The following is a 19,702-nucleotide window of genomic DNA, read 5'->3' as shown; positions in this document are numbered from 1 at the left end:
TCACTGCTTGTCACAAGTTTTTCTATTTCTATATTTACACATGTGACATATGGCATAAAACAGATCAACTCTTCCACCTGCTTTGTTTTTAACCCCAGAGATAAAGAAAAAATAGATTCCAAAAATGACACTGATTAAACAGAATAATGACATTCAAAGGCTGTTTACTTGTTTTGATGTAAACACATACTTACTTTTCTGCAAACTTTTCCAAAATAATTTTCTTAAAATTATAGTTATCAACTTAAGAATCTCTTTATAAATCTATCAAAACTATAATTTTGTCAGAAAAAAAATTATTAATTTGAAAATGCAAATGTTAACTATGATTAATGGAAAATAATGCCTAAAACTCTCAAAACACAAAAATCTGATAAGACTAGATTTTCTGAGACAAAAAATCTTGCACTTGACAGGCATGTCAAATCAAGAAAATAAAGAAAGATATCTTCTATCGCTAATTTGCTATATGCATAGATGGGTATAATCTATAAATGCTTGATATCAATCATAATGTTACTGTCTACCTTTTTATGTTTCCACTCAAATGTATTCCATAATTCAATCATAATTATTGACTATGCCAAGATGCACTAAAAGTAATATTTGATAATTTGAAGAAATTGGTCTTACCCTAGTGTTCAGAACTAGCTCAAAACTGTCACCAAGAATGTGAGATAATCAATAAATCACAACAAATAGAAGTTTGTGATCTCAACATCAAATCTTCACAAAGCAAGGCAAATAATCTAGTATTTAGCATACTTGTTTTCACATAATTCACTAGATAGTAAAAGACTGACATGGCTCACAATTGCTAGGCAGTTTCAGAAGTTGAAGAGTGGCCCTAAAAATATTACATATCTAGAGCTGAGAGGGGAGAGCTAATTGGGAGTATGGAGGAGTCTACTTTTTCCTTGATTTCTTTCTTTTTTTTTTTTTTAGATAGATTCTCACTCTATTGCCCAGGCTGGAGTACAGTGGCATGATCTCAGGCCACTGCAACCTCCGCCTCCTGGAATCAAGGATTCTCATGCTTCAGCCTCCCAAGTGGTAGGGAGTACAGGCATGAACCATCATACCCAGCTAATATTTGTAATTTTAGTACAGACAAGGTCTCTTCGTGTCAGCCAGACTGTTCTCGAACTCCTGGCCTCAAGTGATCCACCCGTCCCAGCCTCTCAAAGTACCAGGATTGTAGGCATAAGCCACTGTGACCAGCCTTCCTTGATTTTTTATTTAAATAAATCCTAATCCTAAACCAGCATTGGAAAACCATCAATCAATTCAATTTTCTTTTTTGTTCTATGATATCACAGGTCTAACAATGATCTCAAAACTTTAAAAAAAATTAGAAATCTTTTTCGGTCCTACACTATATAAAAACAAGAAAAAATAAAACCTGATTTAAAGAGCAGGCCCACCACAACTAACAGGAAAGTCCAAAAATTTGATCACAGGCATAACTTCTAAGCTTTACATGTCCAGCTAAGTCATTTCTCTAATCGGTACACTGGACAAAGAAATATTCAAAAGTATCTTCTTGGGTCGGGCGCAGTGGCTCCCGCCTGTATTCCCAGTTCTTTGGGAGGCCGAGGCAGGTGGTTCATTTGAGGTCAGGAGTTCAAGACCAGCCTGGACAACATGGTGAGACCTGTCTCTACCAAAAATACAAAAATTAGCCAGGTGAAGTGGTGTGTGCTGGTAATCCCAACTATTCAGGAGGCTGGCGCAGGAAAATCACTTAGAACCCAGGAGGCGGAGGTTGCAGTAATCCAAGATTGCACCACTGCACTCCAGCCTGGGCAACAGAGTGAGACTCAATTTCAAAAAAATAAAAAAACCAAGGATCTTCTCAATTTTCTCTCCAAATAAAATGAACACGATTTCAGAAAAAAATTCTCCAATGATAATATTTTCTATTCTTTTCAATTAAAAATACTACTTCATGGATAACATCACAGATTCCTAATAACATATTCTAGAATTGTCCATTCTTAGAGAAGCAATTCCACTAGTTTCTAGTTTTTCTTTTTTAAATAAGGGTCAAATGAACCAGACACAGAATAATTTCCCAGTGTTTTTAGGTAGAATCACAATAATAATCCATTGTAAAATGCATGAATTCACATATAAAAACCTTCTATTTTGTTTTCTTTTGTTAGCATAGACAGCTACTCAAAATCTGAAGAAAAAGAAAGAGAAGAATAATAGCAATAGTAAAGAAAAGGTCTACTTCTCATTATATTGAAAACCTACAAATATTTTCAGTGCCCACTGGCTGATAAACTGAGAAATTAATGTAAATTGTTTCCCCAGTCAACCCCCAAATACCCTCTTCCTATGTTTAAACTCCATAGAAACATGGCATGAATCTGCTTTGTTTACTCAAGGCCCATATCCAACATACTAATTGGAAAACAACAGGTGCTCAATATTTTTTTTTTTTTAAACAGAGTTTTGCTCTGGTCACCCAAGCTGGAGTGCAGTGGCACCCAGCTCACTGCAACCTCCACTTCCCAGGTTCAAGTGATTCGCCTGCCTCAGCCTCCTGAGTAGCTGAGATTATATGCAAGTGCTACCATGCCCAGCCAATTTTTGTATTTTTAGTAGAGACAGGGTTCTACCATGTTGCCCAGGCTGGTCTTGAACTCCTGACCTCATCTGTCTGCCTCGGCTTCCCAAAGTGCTGGGATTACATGCATGAGCCACCACACCTGGCCAAATATTTTTTCAAATGAACATATTTTATAGGCAAAGATTAAACTGGAAATCAAAGCCCTTCATTTATGAATATACGTGTCAAATAAATTCCTCATCCATTCTCAGTTTCTAACATTAGCCAAGATAAAACTAAAAAAGGCTGAAATTAAAACCTCATTGTTTCCATCAACAAATCTTTATGGAGCATTTCTTACATGCTAAACAGTGTGTCTGGTAAAAAGAGGTAAATAACACATAAGAAGCCCTAGTCTCATGCCTACCATTAGTTTGCAGTCTAGAAGACAGACTAGAAATGGCAAAATATGGAAAAATAAAGTTGAAATATACTAAAATTTGTTTGTTTACTCATCATCTTCCTTAGTTAAATGTCACTCAGTCTCACATCTCAGCAGGTAAGGTCATTTTCTTTTAAACACTTGTATGCTCAAGGATTTCTGCATACTATATCCCAGCCTCAGAAATGTCCAAAGAGTAATAATCAGAGCAAATCCTTCTCCATATCAACTTCCAATTCTAGTATGCAATTCTAGCCTTCAGAACACACACACACACACACACACAATGTATATATACATAACTACATATACATACATTCTTATGCAGAAATAATCATTTATTTCTTATACAATAAAAACCTAAAACTGGTCTACCTTAGATCCTTGCAGCTCTGAAATTCTTTGATTCTGACTGCTTAGGTATTTCATAACAATGTTTGCTTGAATTTTTTCAAGAATACTCGTTTAGCCACCTACCTAATTCAGAGTTAGCATATAGCCTCTGAATAGACTGAAATCTCTCTTTTTAGGTACCACAATTAACATACATGATTTACTTCAGCTACATCTTCCTTGTTTTGTTTTTTTTTTTAAACAAGTCTGTCTTATACCAGGCAATAATCTGACAGGTTTAATATGCCCAGTTTATCAAAATATATTTATATTGATTGTTAAATTTTGTCCACAACTATTTCTCAGAGGCACCAAAAATTAGCCTCATTCCAAAATTGACTTATGGGAACACCTATGGTACTGTTTTCAGATAAAATACAGGATACTCAATTAAATTTGGACTTCACATAAACAATTTTTTTTTTGCGTAATTGTGTCCAGCACTGAATATCTCTGGTTGTTCTATACTTTTATTTGGTAAATATAGCAAATATAACCTACAGGCCCCTACAACATCATTTCCAACCACAGAAAAAACATAATTAGTAGTATTTCTTACTTTGTCAAATAAGATCAGCAAGTAAATATACAATGACAAAATTAAGGGTGAAACTCGGTCATATTAAATTAATAGCTTCTCATCATAACAGTTCTTTTGTAGAAAACACCTTGTTTGTAGAAATTCTATGGGAGAAAAAAGGTATTTGTAAAGTCCTTCAGCAATGTACCACTTAGTAATAAATGCAAAAGGTACTACTGAGACTATACGTCGTCTTGCATATACGTATTAGGTATTCAGTTTGCACCTTAAGAAACTGTTGGGGTTTACCGGGCAAAATGAAAAAAAACATATTAAACTAAAATAACACATTAATGACATCTGCCCTGTTGGTGTTCAAATAGATGAATTACCTCACGGGATTGCTGGTCAAAGACACTCGGAGAGACTCCAAGCATGTGACAAGTCTGTCATCTGCAGACCCCATTTTCAGCTCATGAATGAATTCCTGAGGTGAGATCTGTCGGCTTCTCTTAAGACTTCCCTATAAAGTAAGTCAAGAAAATTTTTTATTAATACTGCATGGAGACTATCCATTAAAAAATAACAAGTTAATCCCCCTAACAGCTGCACATACTGCTATAATTAGCACTATTTGGGCAGGGGTGGTAGATAATTTCCTTACTTCTGCCCAAAAATCTATAAAATCATAATCTGTGGTATCCACAAAACATAGTAATATAACATCAGAAGGTATACAAATTGAAATAACTGCTTTCTCAAATGTAAAATGTCATGGAGAACAACTGTGTAGTATAGAAACTATCTTAAAACATATATTTTAGACACACACAAAATAAAACTCAAAACTCAATATAAGAACTACTCTATTAAAATTAGTACTCTGAGCAATGATGAAAAGGCTATTAGCCATTGATTCATTCAACTAACATTATAAGCTTAGTTCTAGGCACTGCAGACATATAACAAAGTCTGGAAGAAATGCAAGCAAGAAAATAATAATTTTCAGTATAGTCTAGTTCCTGTAACACAGCACCAAGAGACTCAAAGGAAGAACATCTAACTTAGCAGAGCAGATCAGGGAAGCTTGTATAAGAGGGGTAAAGGTAAGTAAGCATTAGGGGGGCAAAGAATGAGAAAGGAATTAATTTCCAGACCAAAACATAACACTCATGCACACATCCAGAGAAAAACAAAAACATGCAACTGACGATAGAGGCCAGATCATGGAGTGATACAGCACTACTATACAATTAGCTTTCCCTGGGGAATTTTGGAAGGATCAATCCAATATGAAATATCGATTAGAAGAGTTAGAGTTCACTTATTATTCAACAAACATTAAGTACCTACTAAATACTGGGTACTGTTTTAAGTACTGAGAATAGAACAGGGATGAAACAAGAATAAGAGGTGAAAATTCCTACCGACATGTAGCTTTACTACATGTGAGGAGAAACAGGTAATATATAAAATAACTAAAATGCGTTGTATTGTAAATAATAAATGCTGTAGAGAAGAATAAAAGCAGGAAGGAGAATAAGTAGCATCATATGAGACATGCAATTTTAAACAGAATGGTCAAAAACAGCCTCACAGAAAAGAATTCAAAGGCCTCAAACTTAGTGCTTAAATAAAAAGTATAAAGGAGATAAGACAGCTAACCATGCAGATACCGGAAAAAATGCTGTGATGGAGGGGACTCTAAGTTTTACAGTCCACTCAAAGAACTTGGACTTTTACTCTGAGATCAGAAGCAGAGAGATCTGTTGAGAAGAAACCTATATAGTCTAGATAGGAAATGATGAGGATGGTGAACTAACAATAAAGTCCTAAATTAGATTATTTAAATTACAGATTAGCCATCCAATGGCAGAAAATGAATTATATAAGTTCAAAAAAAGATCAGTTAAAGTGGCAGAAAATTAGGTGTTTTCATGTCTTTTGTTCTTATTAATTTGCTATACGGTTATTCAAGAAAACATTCCCAATAAAGAAAAGCACTGTAAAGGCAGGTTATTTTTATTCATGTCAATATCAAAGTCATAATTTAATAAAGAAGAGTTCAATGGTAAAATCTCAGAAAAGGGGAAATGGTTAGAGTTATGAAAATGAACATCTAATTATTTTTATCATAGTCACTGACATCATTCAAAGAAGATATTAAACTTGCACCATCACAGCACTAATCAATATCTTTTTTTGCTCTGAATTACCAAAAGATTGTTCAACAGAGAAAATTTGGAAAACACAGAAAAGCAACAGAAACAAAGGTGCTTCAAAATAACTATTAATATATTTCTACAAAAAGCATTTTTTCTCATATATATATAATATTTATATATTTGCATGTCTTTATATTTAAAAACATGTATGATATGCTTTGGCTGTGTTGCCACCCAAATCTCATCTTGAATAGTAGTTCCCATAATCCCCACATATTGTAGGAGGGACTCAGTGGTAGGTAATTGAATCATGGTGGTGGTTACCTCCATGCTCTACTCATGATAATCAGTGAGTTTTCACAAGATAAGATGGTTTTATAAGGGGCTTTTCCCCAACCTTTGCTTGGTACTTCTCACCTGTTGCCATGTAAGATGTGCCTTTGCTCCTCCACCTTCTGCTATGACTGTGAGTCTTCTCTCAGGCATGTGAAACTGAGTCCATTAAACCTTTTTATTTATAATTACCCAGTCTCAGGTAAGTCTTTACTAGCAGCATGAAAACAAACTAATATACTTTACTTATTTAAAACATTGTTTGGCTGGGCGCGGTGGCTCATACCTGAAATCCCAGCACTTTGGGAGGCCAAGGCGAGTGGATCACGAGGTCAAGAGATCGAGACCATCCTGGTCAACATGGTGAAACCCCGTCTCTACTAAAAATACAAAAAATTAGCTGGGCATGGTGGCACGTGCCTGTAATCCCAGCTATTCAGGAAGCTGAAACAGGAGAATTGCCGGAACCCAGGAGGCGGAAGTTGCCGTGAGCTGAGATCGTGCCATTGCACTCCAATTTGGGTAACAAGAGCAATGTTACCCAATTGGGGAAGAAATTCCATCCCCCCCAAAAAAAAAAAAACAAACATTGTTTGATACCTATTGTTCTACAGGCTACTGTTATCTTTAAGCAATATTTCATGAACAAATTTCAATAAATCAGCCATAAATAATATGACGTCTTCCTGCCTACAGACTAGCACATTACTTAATTAGTCCCTTACTCTTGGGCAAGCAGGTTTACAATTTCTTGATATCATAAATTTTTCAAGTTTCCTGTGTGTGATGTCAGGCCAATATTTTTATCCAAAAATATAGCAGTGGAGGTTCACTAGATGATCTCTTGCAAACCATTCTAAATTTATTACCGAAAAAAATACAATTCAAGTAGGATAAAAATAAACCACAACTGAATAAACAGATTTTTTTCTTCAACAATCTGTAAGTAAGCTCCATGTAGCAAATACTTTTTAAGTATAAGAATAATAACTAATAAGTGCATGTGCATAAAAGTGGTATTAAACGATAAAAAACAAAAGCCACTTGTCCTACATCTTAGCCCTGTCTCACAAAGGCAATAATCCTTAATTCCTTCAACAGTTTCTTCTGGTAGTTACTTAATATGTCTAAATAATGGACCTGATATTTTTAGATTCCTAAATATTTATTATCACTTTAGATTTATATTATGAAAGATAAGCATTTAATTATCTTAAAACATTGGAAACTCTTATCTTCCAGCTTCTAAATAGTAACAGGTAAACTCAATTGAACCAAAAGATGCCATTCCATGAAATGAGAGCTAATTGAATCCACATTGTATAAAGTCCTTAAAGCAACATGCCTAAAGAGATGAGTTCAGGCATCTAAAAATTTTAATGCTTGAGTTCATTTTATCAACACTCAATTGGGTATTTTATGCCCCCAATCATAAAATCATTCAATTACTATAATTTCTATGTTGATCAAACTGAACACTTTCCCACAATAATTGAAAACAAAAGAAGTATGTCTGCTTTTTCTAATCCTATTCAGTATTGTAGTGCAGGTGTCGGCTAGTACAATAAGGCAATAATAACAAAAACAATAATAATAAACACACATTAGAAGTAAGACTACTTCTATCTGCAAATGACATGACTATCTACATGAATTTAACAAGGTGACAGAATAAAAGCTCAATATATAAAAATAATTTATAAATCTAAATACCACCCGCAGTTGGAAAATAAAATTTTAAAATAGAACATTTTTAATAGCATCAAGAAAGGTAATTAGTGAGAATTATAACAAAAGAAAGGAAATACCTACAGATAAAACTACAACACATTTGTGGAGAGAAATTGAGGACAACCTACAAAAAAAAGATGTTATATCATATTCATAGATCAGAAGACTTAATTTTATTAAGAAACCAATTAAGTACATTTTTCTGAATAAATAATCTATAGATTCAATATGATTACTATCAAAATTCCAACAAGTGTTTCTAGAAATTGAGAAGCACGTTCTAAAATTTATATGAAAATAAAGGAGACCTAAAATAGGAAAAACAATTTTGATAAAGAACAAAGTTAGGGGGATTACACTATCTGATTTCAAGATCAACTATAAAGTTATAGTAATCAAATTAGAATGGTACATGTATCAATGGAATTGGGAGTCCAGAAATATAATTTATATGGTCAACAATTTTCACAAAAGGTGCCAATGAAATTCAATGGGGAAGAAAAATTTCTTCAACAAATGGTGCTGGAACAACTGGACTTTCATATGAAAGAAAGTGAACCTGGATGGTAGACCTAAAAGTAAAAGCTAAAACTATGAAACATCTAGAAGAAAACAGGTAAAAATCCTCCCTGCCTTGGAGAAGGGAAAGATTTCTTAAATAGGACACAAAAAGTACTAGCTACAAAACTAAAATATTGATAAGGTGTACCTCATTAAATTCAAAAGTCTTATATATCAGTTTCATTAAGAAAATAAAAGGTCAGCACAGACCAGGAGAAAACAGTTGCAATACGTTTAAGAACTGTATAGAGTTAGAGATTTCACCTTACTTACGAGATAAGTTAGCCTGTTACTATTTTTTGGATGCTGGCAGAAAACACAAGACTCCTGGATTAGAGACAAATGACTTTACTATGCATGCATTGGGTCCCCAACCAACCAAATCACAGGAGGACAATGCATGGCCCATGACGAATGGCTATACATGCAGTGGATTGCATTGTAAGAGAAGAACACTGAGCTTGGGGAATTCACCAGCTTTTACAATGACCAGTAATAAGCATGCTCATTGTGCAGAGGGAGGTGAAACCTCGCCTCTGAAGGCTACTCACTGTAAATACAAGTCTGAAAAATGGGATGGGTAAAGAGCAATCAAATCTTGCATTCATGGCATAGCCAGCAGGAAGATCTAGGGAAAGTCAGGACCCATGGAAGACTGCCTCTACCAATGATATATTTCATAAAGGATGAGTATTCAGAATAAAGAACTCCTACAACTCAATAGTAACAAGACAAAGAAATTAACAAACAGATTAAAAACTTTGTAACAGAAGATATGTGAATGGCCAATAATCACATAAGGACACATTCAACATTTCCTGCTGAATTTTGTCAGCAGGGAAATTCACATTTAAACCACAAATGAGGGAGTGCTACATAGTATAGTGGTCTCCTAGAGTGGTGAGAATTTGATACTCCTAGAACTCTTCTAAACTACTGGTAGAAATATAACGGTCATCTTGAAAAATGTTTGTTTCTTTCAGGTTAAATATACACTGCCCATATTACTCAGCAATTGCACAGTTAGATGTTAAGCAGGAGGAAAAAAAATGAAAAAAATCTACGATGTATGGAATGCCTTTATTCTTACTAGCCAAAAACTGAGAATAACCCAAGTATTCCTCAACAAATTATAGTATAACCATACAATGGAATACTATAAAAAGAATTCACTACTGATAAATGCAACGAGATAGAGAAATCAAAAAATGATCCTAAGTTGAAGTAGAGAACCAAAAAGTACACAGTGGATGGTTCTATTTACATGAAAAACCAAAACTAACCTGTCAATCTTTTCTCTGGGGCCATTACAATTCAGGCACAGAAGCAGAGCCAGAGCTATTCATTTTTGGTGTATTCGGATAGAGGATAGGAATAAAAGGAGGCAACATTTTAAATAGGGCAGCAAATAAATCTAACCAAAAAAACACTGGGAAAGAAAGACTAAATCCACTAGCTAACAATAATTATTTCAGCCATATTGAACTGTCCAACTTGAACAGTTTGTTGCCTCAAGGATTCTGCATTTGCACCTCAGCATCCTGCCTCTAAAATACTCCCCCCTTACCCAAACCCTCACCACCACTACTACACCCTTACCCAGGCCTACTCCTAAACATTGATTAGACCCGAGCTGAGAGTGACTTCCCACAGGAGGCCTCTCATGAGCCACACAATGAGTCCCTTCCCCAATCTATAGATTCATTTTTCATAACTCTTTCTCTGTATTAAAATAACTTTCAATACTACTTATTATTTAAATGATATATTGAACACTTACTGTGTACCAAGCAATTTACATGATGTAGACACAGGAGCGAAACAAAAGTCAAAGATGCGTCCTAGGACTTTGGTCTAAGCCAAAACATAGTACCTCTACTTAGCTGGGGAAGACAGAATAAAGAGAGTGAATGATAGGGGAAGTAGCCTCTACTTGTGAAGCTAAGCATGGTGGCTCATGCCTGTAATTCCAGCGCTTTGGGAGGCTGGGGCAGGAAGAGTGTCTGAGGCCAGGAGTTTGAGACCAGACTGAACAACATAGTGAGACCCCATCTCTACAAAAAACTTTTTTTTTTAAACTAACCCAGCAAGTGGTGCCTGCCTGTAGATCTAGATACTTAGGAGACTGAGGTTGCAAGATAACTTGAGCCCATAAGTTTGAGGTTGCAATGAACCATGGTTGCACCACTGCACTCCAGCCTAGGCAACAGAGCAAAACTGTGTCTCAAAAAAAGAAAAAATCGAAGGAAAGAAAATATCACTTGTGTAGAGACCAGAATGAAGAGGCAAGGATATGGAAAAACGGAGAAAAGGAACTTCAAGCAAACAGAAGAGAAAATACAGGACCTTGTGGCAGGAATGAACTTGGCATATTTAGAGGACAGTCAAAAGACTAAGTGAACATGGTAAGAGTTACAGATGACAAGGACAGACAGAAAATGGGGGGCTCCAATCCTGTAGGCAGGCAGTTGAAAAACTACAGCCCAAGGGTCAAATGTTTTTATATGATCTTTGGGCTGAGAATGATTTTTACATTTTCAAAATGCTTGTTTTTTTTTTTTTTTTTTTTTTTGAGGCGGAGTTTCGCTCTTGTTACCCAGGCTGGAGTGCAATGGCGCAATCTCGGCTCACCGCAACCTCCGCCTCCTGGGCTCAGGCAATCCTCCTGCCTCAGCCTCCCGAGTAGCTGGGATTACAGGCATGCGCCACCATACCCAGCTAATTTTTTGTATTTTTAGCAGAGACGGGGTTTCACCATGTTGTCCTGGATGGTCTCAATCTCTTGACCTTGTGATCCACCCGCTTCGGCCTCCCAAAGTGCTGGGATTACAGGCGTGAGCCACCGTGCCCGGCCCCAAAATGCTTGTTAAAAAGAAGAGGAAGAGAATGAAAAAGGGGGTAGAAGGAGGGAGGGAGGGGGGGAGGAGGAGGAGGAGGAGGAGGAGGAGGATCAGAAGCAGATGCAACTGAGACCATATGTGACAAAGCCTAAAATATTTACTGTCTGGCCATTTAAAAATGTTTGCCAGCCCCTGATAGGAAAACCATGGTAAGGACTTCAGGTTTTATTCTGAGCAGGATGGGTAAGGAGTGGAGAGTTCTGAGCATAGAAAGTATAAGGCAAAATAAACATTTTTTTAAGGATTTTTCTAACTTCTGTGTGTTAATGGAGTATATACGGCAACACATGAAACAAGGACATCAGCTGGAAGACTACTCATTGTCTGGTCAAGAGCTGTTGGTAGCCTGGCATAAGATGCAGTGATGGAGAGCATTAGATGTCCTCAATATGAAAATAAATTTTCAATGTAGAACAGACAGGAGGATGATAGTTTATATGTAAGTATGAAAAAACTAAACTTGGAAAATATGCCCAGGTTTTTGTCCTCAGAAAGTAAATGAATGTTGTCTACTGATCACTGTGACCTTGAAAAGACTAGCTTCAGTGGTGGATTAGGGATAAGCCTGATCATAAATTCAAGAAGAAAAGCAAGAAGAATGGACAACTCTTAGGAGATTTTCTGTAAAGGGGAGACAAGAACTAGGGCAGTAGCTAGAGGGAATCTAGGGGTGTAATTTTTGGGAAGTGGGCAGAAAAAAAAATATGGTAATGTTTGCATGTGGATGAGAATGGCCAAGTAAAGGAAACAAAACTGATGATGCAGGGAGGTAGGTAAAGGCGCAGAAAAAACAGCAAAGAAAAACCACTTGAGTAGATGACAGAGGATGTGCCCTGCAATACAAGGAGAGAGACTGACCTTATACAGCTGGAAGGAAAGTTTATCACTGTAAAAAGAGCAAAAGCAGGGTTTAAGAGAACAGATTCTGGTGCACTGTCAGATCTGGTGATTAGAAAGTGAAGTATGGCAGTTCTATTCTGATTACATCAACATTCTCAGTGATAAAAGCAGCAATATAATAAACTAAAAGTGAGAACACCGAGCTGAAGGTAGGAAATTGTTTTCAGGAAGTAAAGAAGTGCAATAAAAAGGGTAATATGGTAGGACAGCTGAGCACTGTAAGGGCTTTCTTGTTAACTGTGGTCATTCAAAAAAGACTAGTCAGTGTAGCAGCTACCTGCTTCCTCCCAGATGCATGCCGTGCTGAGGTGCACGTGCAGAGGAGGGGGGCAAACTTAACCAAAGGCAGAGTTTATAGGAACGAAGAGGCAAACGAACTGATGGTTTGTGTGAGAGTAAACATTTGAGGGTCTTAAGTAGATAAGGAGAGAAGTAAGGGCATGGCAGGAATGGGGAAGTGACAAACATGAAAAATGTAGTCAACTGATCAAAATTGCCAATGGGGTTACAGAATTCTTAAAGTGAAGATACTACGTAAGCAGGAAAGATACACAGTGCTTAGGAAAGGAAGTCTGTAAATCATATTTAGAAGTGGTATTTTACTGTCCCAGGTGGCTGAGATTGGGCGAAAAAACAAAGTTCACTAGGAGTGATAAATTCAAGTAAATGAGAAAGTGGAATGCTGGACAGATCACCTATGTGAATAATGAAATCATTAAGGATGATGGAGGTGGTAGTAGCATAATGAAAAGCAACCAACTAGGTACTCCAGTCTTTAAGGTATAAGAAGTCTGTCATACATGACAGCATCTCTCTGTGATGCCATCTTTTCTACTAGAATACATCCAACAGGGCAGTGTCTGCTTCTACCTAATTCATCACTGTGTCACCAGTTCTTTGCAAAGTGAATGGCATTCAGTGAATGAATGAAGTTATAATAAAATAGAAGGTATACTTAGACTAAGAGTTAACATACGAGCCAAGGCAGGCAGATCACCTGAGGTCAGTAGTTCAAGACCAGCCTGGCCAACATAGTGAAACTCCGTCTCTACTAAAAATACAAAAATCAGCCGGGTGTGGTAGTGTGTACATATGTAGTCCCAGCTACTTGGGAGACTGAGGCAGAAGAATCACTTGAACCCAGGAGGGAGAGGTTGTAGTGAGCCAAGATTGTGCCACTGCACTCCAGTCTGGGAGACAGAGCCAAGTACCATCTCAAAAACAGAAGAAAGAAAGAAAAGAAATAATAAGAAGAAAGAATAAGATAAGTCACACACACACACACACTGCAAAATAAAGACATAGGAAATAGATGAGAGAGATTATTTTTCAACACAATTAACTACTTCTTATTATATTACTATCCAAACACAGGTATAAAAGAAAGAAAACTGAGGGGAGAAAATAATATATTACAAGAACAATCAGAAATACTCCTTTTAAGAACAGCTCTTGTATTTCATTTTACATAACTTCAAAGGAAGAGGTAAGTAGAGGGAGAGGGGGAAAGAATACTCGCGGCTGCATATCTCTAAGTCCATTAGCCATGAAGATGAAAATACTTAGAAAGCTTTATCCCTTGTGGTATCAAAACACTTTAGTGAGATAAGGATGTCTGCCTGACATCACAAAAATTAGAAGGATATTTATCCAATATAATTTTTAAATCTTTTTAAATCCCTTGGCAAAGTTTATTTAAAATACGAAATGCAGGATAGAAAGAAAAATACATAGAATCCTCTATCATTTTCTTTATTAAATGTATTCTAAGGTATAAAAAGTAATGTAGCCTTTCCCATACTTATTTCCCTTACCATTTCTGTTTGTCTAAAACTAAACACTCTTTCTTTTGCTGGGTAATGATTATGGGTAATAGTAACCCTCTCCTTTGACCCATCTTGAAAAGATTATTTTGTCCCTACCTGAATGACTACATTTCATCTCAGTTCAGGTGTAACATTTATTCAGTGTATGCTGACTCACTATTCTATCTCATTTGTTTGCTTTCATAGAAATGGTATTTGGAAAGGAAGTCTGTAAATCATATTTAGATGGTATTTAGAATACCATTTCTATGACAAAAATATATTGAATTTCTAGCTAAGTTATTTTTGAAATAACTGAATAGTTTTATACAACCATGAAGAATCTATAATTTACTAATGACCAGATTTTAAGATAATAAATGTAAAAGAAACTAAATATAGAAAGTCTGCACATTCTGAAAGAAGGTGATACAGCATAATGCCCATATCAATCAGGACAGTGACTTGTCTTTATCTGCCTAATAAAGTATCTAATATATGGTAGTTGCTTAAAGCAAAAGTTTGCCTAGATTATCTGTGATATCAAAGGAGTCAGAAATTATATTCTTAAACACGACTCCAGTCACTGTAGACTGTTATTCAACTCACTAAACAATACCTTATTTCTCCCAGACTGTATCCTATATCAAAATTCACCATGCGACATCTTCAACTGCTGGTGATAGCTTAATCTTTAAATCACACTTAAACCTATAGAGAAAACCAGCATTTTTTAACATGAAGGCCCATAATATATAGCCTCTAGAGATTAACATATTAAAATATCAGAAAACTGTAAGAATAGGTTGAAACTTTAATTTTTAAGTGAAGTCAGTTACTAGATTCTAGATCCTTCTCCATAACATTTACTTTGTAATTTTATGCAAGTAAATTACAGAAAACAGAAAAATGTTATCTACATAAAGCCTAAATAGTGAAAAAGCTTATATTCTCATAGTGCTAACAGTTATACGCACTCTTACATAGGTATATGTGTCTATCTCTATGCCTGTAGGTTTCTATTTAAGTCAATCTTTGGTTTTACAATTTCTGAATTCCTAGTACCTACTCAGGTGATGAGACTTGTGAAGAAGAATGAGATGATATGAAATGTCAAGACTATTTAAGAAAATAGTTTGCACTGATAGGGACAATATTTTAAGAAAAGAGCAGAGTCAGCGCAATACAAAACAAGGGGAAGCACAGTTGCTGCCAAGAGGGTAATTATAATCTAAATTACTATCATGCATATTACTATTAAAATGCATTGAGACAATTTCCTTGCATTTTTCAAATGATTTCGAGCATCTCTAATGTCACTGATCAACAGAAACACTAAGCTGTCACTGCTGTATGAATAACTCATTTTCAGAACATATATAAACTGATCTCCAGTGCCAATAAAATCTGTTATTCACAGATAATTTTATGTAAACTCATCGTAGAAACTATGAAAGCTAAAGAATATTGCAGAAAGGTGCATTCACCACCAATATAAAGTTTAGCAAAGAATTCCTTTAAGAGTTACTTGGCTTTTTAAACAAACATTTAATGAGTATCATTATGTGCCAAAAACTCTGCCTATAATTTGGAAGCTGGTTTTAGTGTACATTAAAAAGCTTAAAATTACTAACTATATTTTACTAAAAAAAGATAAAGTACAAATAATATGCTACTCCCCCCTTTTCACTTCTAAAATATCTCTATAAAGAATAATTATAATGATCTAATACTAATTTTAAACAGTTAGAAATTAACATGAAATAACAGAAGAAATTTGACACACAACATTCTATTATTATCCATCAATATTTAACCAGCACTGATCTCTATTCTAATAGAAAAGTTTTCTTGCATTGGCCCATTGCCTTCAATAAGACACTTGATTATTTAGACTATTTTACATATTTAAGAAGCATTGCTTCAACTGCTGAATGCAATACTCCAGTGTTATAACACTTCTACCTGCTTACCATGACAAGAACTGAAGAATTCCTTTAGCTCTTAAGCCTCAAAAAGGATATATTATACATAACAGTTAACTGTTTCTCCCACAGCCAGAGAATACTAGTTTAAACAAACCAAGATGGAACACATAATGGAGTAGCATGCAATTATTTAAAAAAAAAAAAAAAAAAAAAAGACAGTATCTCTATGAGCTGATAAAATCATATCCTGAAAATCATGTGTAACTGGAAAACATGCCAAAAAAATCTATAGTATATTACCTTATGTTTATGAAAGAAAGAAATTTAAAAATGCACATATTTCCTCATTTGTACAAAAAGGCACAGGAAGGAACAAGGAACTAATAAAATCATATACCTTCAGGATGGATGGGAATATCGTAGACAAAATGGGGGAGGTAATTTCCAGAGAAAAGAGACTAAGCAACAATTTTTTTTTTGAATAGGTATTTTTTTTAAAGTTCTGACTCTTAGTATAGTTCTCGATATAGTTCTGACTTTTGGAACTATGTTAAGGTTTCATATACTTTAAATGATAAATATACTATCAAAGGGTAGAAAGAAATCCTAAAATTAATCCAAACACAAGACACCTAATTGTATTTCAAATGAGTAATATCAGAGAAATAAGAATATGAAAATATGGAAGGATAGAATGAACCCTGTAATGTTACACTCTAACTGAAGATTATCAACATGAACTTGAGGTTTAATATATATATAAAATACATATATTATCTATTATCTTTCATATATGTTACTATATTATAATGCTATAATGTATTATCTATGTATAGAGAGAGAGAGAGAGAGTGAAGAGAGATGGAGAAATAGAAGCAGACAAAGGAGAGAGTCAGAGGGCTACAGATACAGAGATATAGTTAGATGAGAAATAAAGATGGGTATGTGTATACACATATCATGTGTTTTCTATATACGGATCTACATATATTTCATATACATGCATATACTCATGTACATATATATGTGTATTACATACATGTAAATCCATGTAAATATACAAGTGTGTGTGTGTGTGTGTGTGTGTGTGTGTGTGTGTATCTTTTTTTCTTTCCCCCTAGCTCTGTCTGTAAGGGCCCAGACAATATACCATTAAAAGAGCTGGCATCCAGATCTTGGATTCTAAATGACATTCTCCACTAAAAGGAACTAAGAGGAAGTAAGGATCCTTGGAAAAATGCCTGGCTCCAAGGCTGGGTATAGAACAGTACAGTACCAGATGATCCTGGAAGAAAGTGTGAAAGCTAATGAGGAAGCATTTCAAAGAATGATGGGTACAAAATAAGACAAAGGAACTAGCTTGAAGAGATTTCTACAGGCCAAATCTACTGGAAAAGATAAGGAGTTACTACTTAAAGCATATGAAGTTTCCTTTTGGGTTGATAACAATGTGCTGGAACTAGATGGTAGTGCGAGTTGTATTAACGTTGTAAAGATATTGAATACCACTGAATTGTGTACTTTAAAATAATAAATTTTATATTATTTAAATTTTGCCCAATTAAAAAAAGTTTTTAATTCTGCCTAAGAACTCGAACAAGGCAAGGATACTCACTTTTACCATTTCTATTCAACATAGTACTAGAAGTTCTAGCCAGAGCAATCAAGCAAGAGCAAGAAATAAAGGGCATTAAGAGGAATTCAAACTATCTGTTTGTCGATGATGTGATCTTATAACAAAGACTCCTAGATCTGATCAATGAATTCAGTAAAGTCTCAGGTTACAAAAATCAATGTACATAAATCAGTAGCATTGCTATATGCCAACAACAACTAAGCTGAGAATCAAATCAAGAACTCAATCCCTTTTCTTGTAGCTGTTGTAAAACAGCTACAAAATAAAAATAAAAAACCAAGGAATATACTTAACCAAGGAGGTAAAAGATCTCTTCAAGGAGAACAAGAAAATGCTGGTTAAAGAAATCACAAACAACACAAATAGAAATACATCCCGTGCTCCTCAGTTGGAAGAATCAATATCATGAAAATGACCAAACTACCTAAAGCAATCTACAGATTCAATGCAATTCCTATCAAGATAACAACCCCATTCTTCACAGAATTAGAAAAAGCATTCCTAAAATTTATATGAAACCAAAAAAGAACCTGAATAGCCAAAGCAAAACTGAGCAAAAACAACAAATCTGGAGGCATCACATTACCTGACTTCCAATTACACAACAGAAATATAGTAACCAAAACAGCATAGTACTGGTACAATAGTAGACATATAGACCAAGGGAACAGAAAAGAGAATGCAGGATTAAAGCCAAATACTTAAAACCAAGTGATCTTCAACAGAGCATACAAAAACATAAATTGGGGAAAGGACACCCTATTCAATAAACAGTGCTGAGAAAATTGGATAGCCACATGTAGAATAAAACTGGATCCCTATCTCTCACCATATATAAAAATTAACTTGAAATAGATTAAAGACTTAATCTAAGATGTGAAATCATTAAAAGTCTAGATGAAAACCTAAAAAAAAACTCTTCTGGACATCAGCCCTGGTAAATAATTTATGAGTGAGACCCCAAAAGCAAATGCAACAAAAAGGAAAAATAAAAATATGGGATCTAATTAAACTTAAAAGCTTCTGCATAGCAAAAGAAATAATCAGTGTAAACAGACAACCTACAAAATTGCAGAAAATATTTGCAAATTATGCATCTGACAAATAATTAATATGCAGAATCTAAAAGGAATTCAAATCAGCAAGAAACAAAACTGACAATCCCATTAAGAAGTGGGCAAATGACATGAATAGACACTTCTCAAAAGAAGATATAAAAATAGACAAAAAAAATGAAAAATTGCTCAACATCACTAATCATCATGGAAATGCAAATTAAAACTACGAGATACTGCCTTACTCTACTAGAACGATCATTATTAAAAAGCCAAAAGAGGGAGGACTCAAGATGGCGCTGTGAGAACAACCCAGGATTGGAGCTCTCATTGAATCCGCGAAGAGGTGAGTCGGAGTTGCATTTCCAGACTGATCTTTGTTGCCCAGAGAACGGGGAAACTCCCAAGTATAAAAAAGACACGGGACGCCAGGCAGTAAGTCTGCCTGGCAAAGCCGGCAGCCGGGGCGGCGGCGGCCGGCCCTACCCAGCAATCCCCACAGGGTGCGCTTGTCCGGGTGCCCTGTTGAACCGGCAACCTGAGACTTGAGAGGGCTGGACTTGAGACTGAACGAGACTTGGACAGTAGGCCAGCCCAGGGGAGTGCAGGGACAGAGCATTTGGGGTACCCGGTGGGACGAACAAAACCGCGATTTCAAACTATCCCTAGCAGACAGTCCAAGACGCTCTGTGGGGGAGGGGCGTCCACCACTACCGAGGCAACCCGCCCCAACTGAGATACACGCCCACTGCTAACGCAGCCAGCCGTTGCCGAGG

General features: G+C 35.6%; 1 protein-coding gene and 1 long non-coding RNA gene across 5 annotated transcripts in view; one reads left to right on the top strand and one right to left on the bottom strand.

The window, feature by feature from the left end:
- DIAPH3 (diaphanous related formin 3) overlaps positions 1-19,702 on the bottom strand; it is a 506,459-nt gene that overhangs the window by 369,110 nt on the left and 117,647 nt on the right. For both annotated transcript variants that reach the window (XM_035296778.3, XM_035296781.3), the window contains one exon: positions 4,305-4,435. In XM_035296778.3, coding sequence (XP_035152669.1) covers positions 4,305-4,435 — 131 coding nt within the window. The remainder of the gene's footprint in view (positions 1-4,304; positions 4,436-19,702) is intronic.
- The window catches only part of LOC144579019 (uncharacterized), a 64,961-nt gene that overhangs the window by 27,226 nt on the left and 18,033 nt on the right, over positions 1-19,702 (top strand). For 2 of the 3 annotated variants that reach the window (XR_013525797.1, XR_013525799.1), the window contains exons 2-3: positions 4,296-4,404; positions 13,877-13,988. This is a non-coding gene — a long non-coding RNA (uncharacterized LOC144579019). Of the gene's footprint in view, positions 1-4,295; positions 4,443-13,876; positions 13,989-19,702 lie in introns of all 3 variants that reach the window. The other variant, XR_013525798.1, reaches the window with a different exon arrangement.

This window comes from Callithrix jacchus, chromosome 1 (genome assembly GCF_049354715.1).
Source record: "Callithrix jacchus isolate 240 chromosome 1, calJac240_pri, whole genome shotgun sequence".
Classification (NCBI taxonomy): Eukaryota; Metazoa; Chordata; class Mammalia; order Primates; family Cebidae; genus Callithrix; species Callithrix jacchus.
This window is presented reverse-complemented; position numbering and strand designations above follow the sequence as displayed.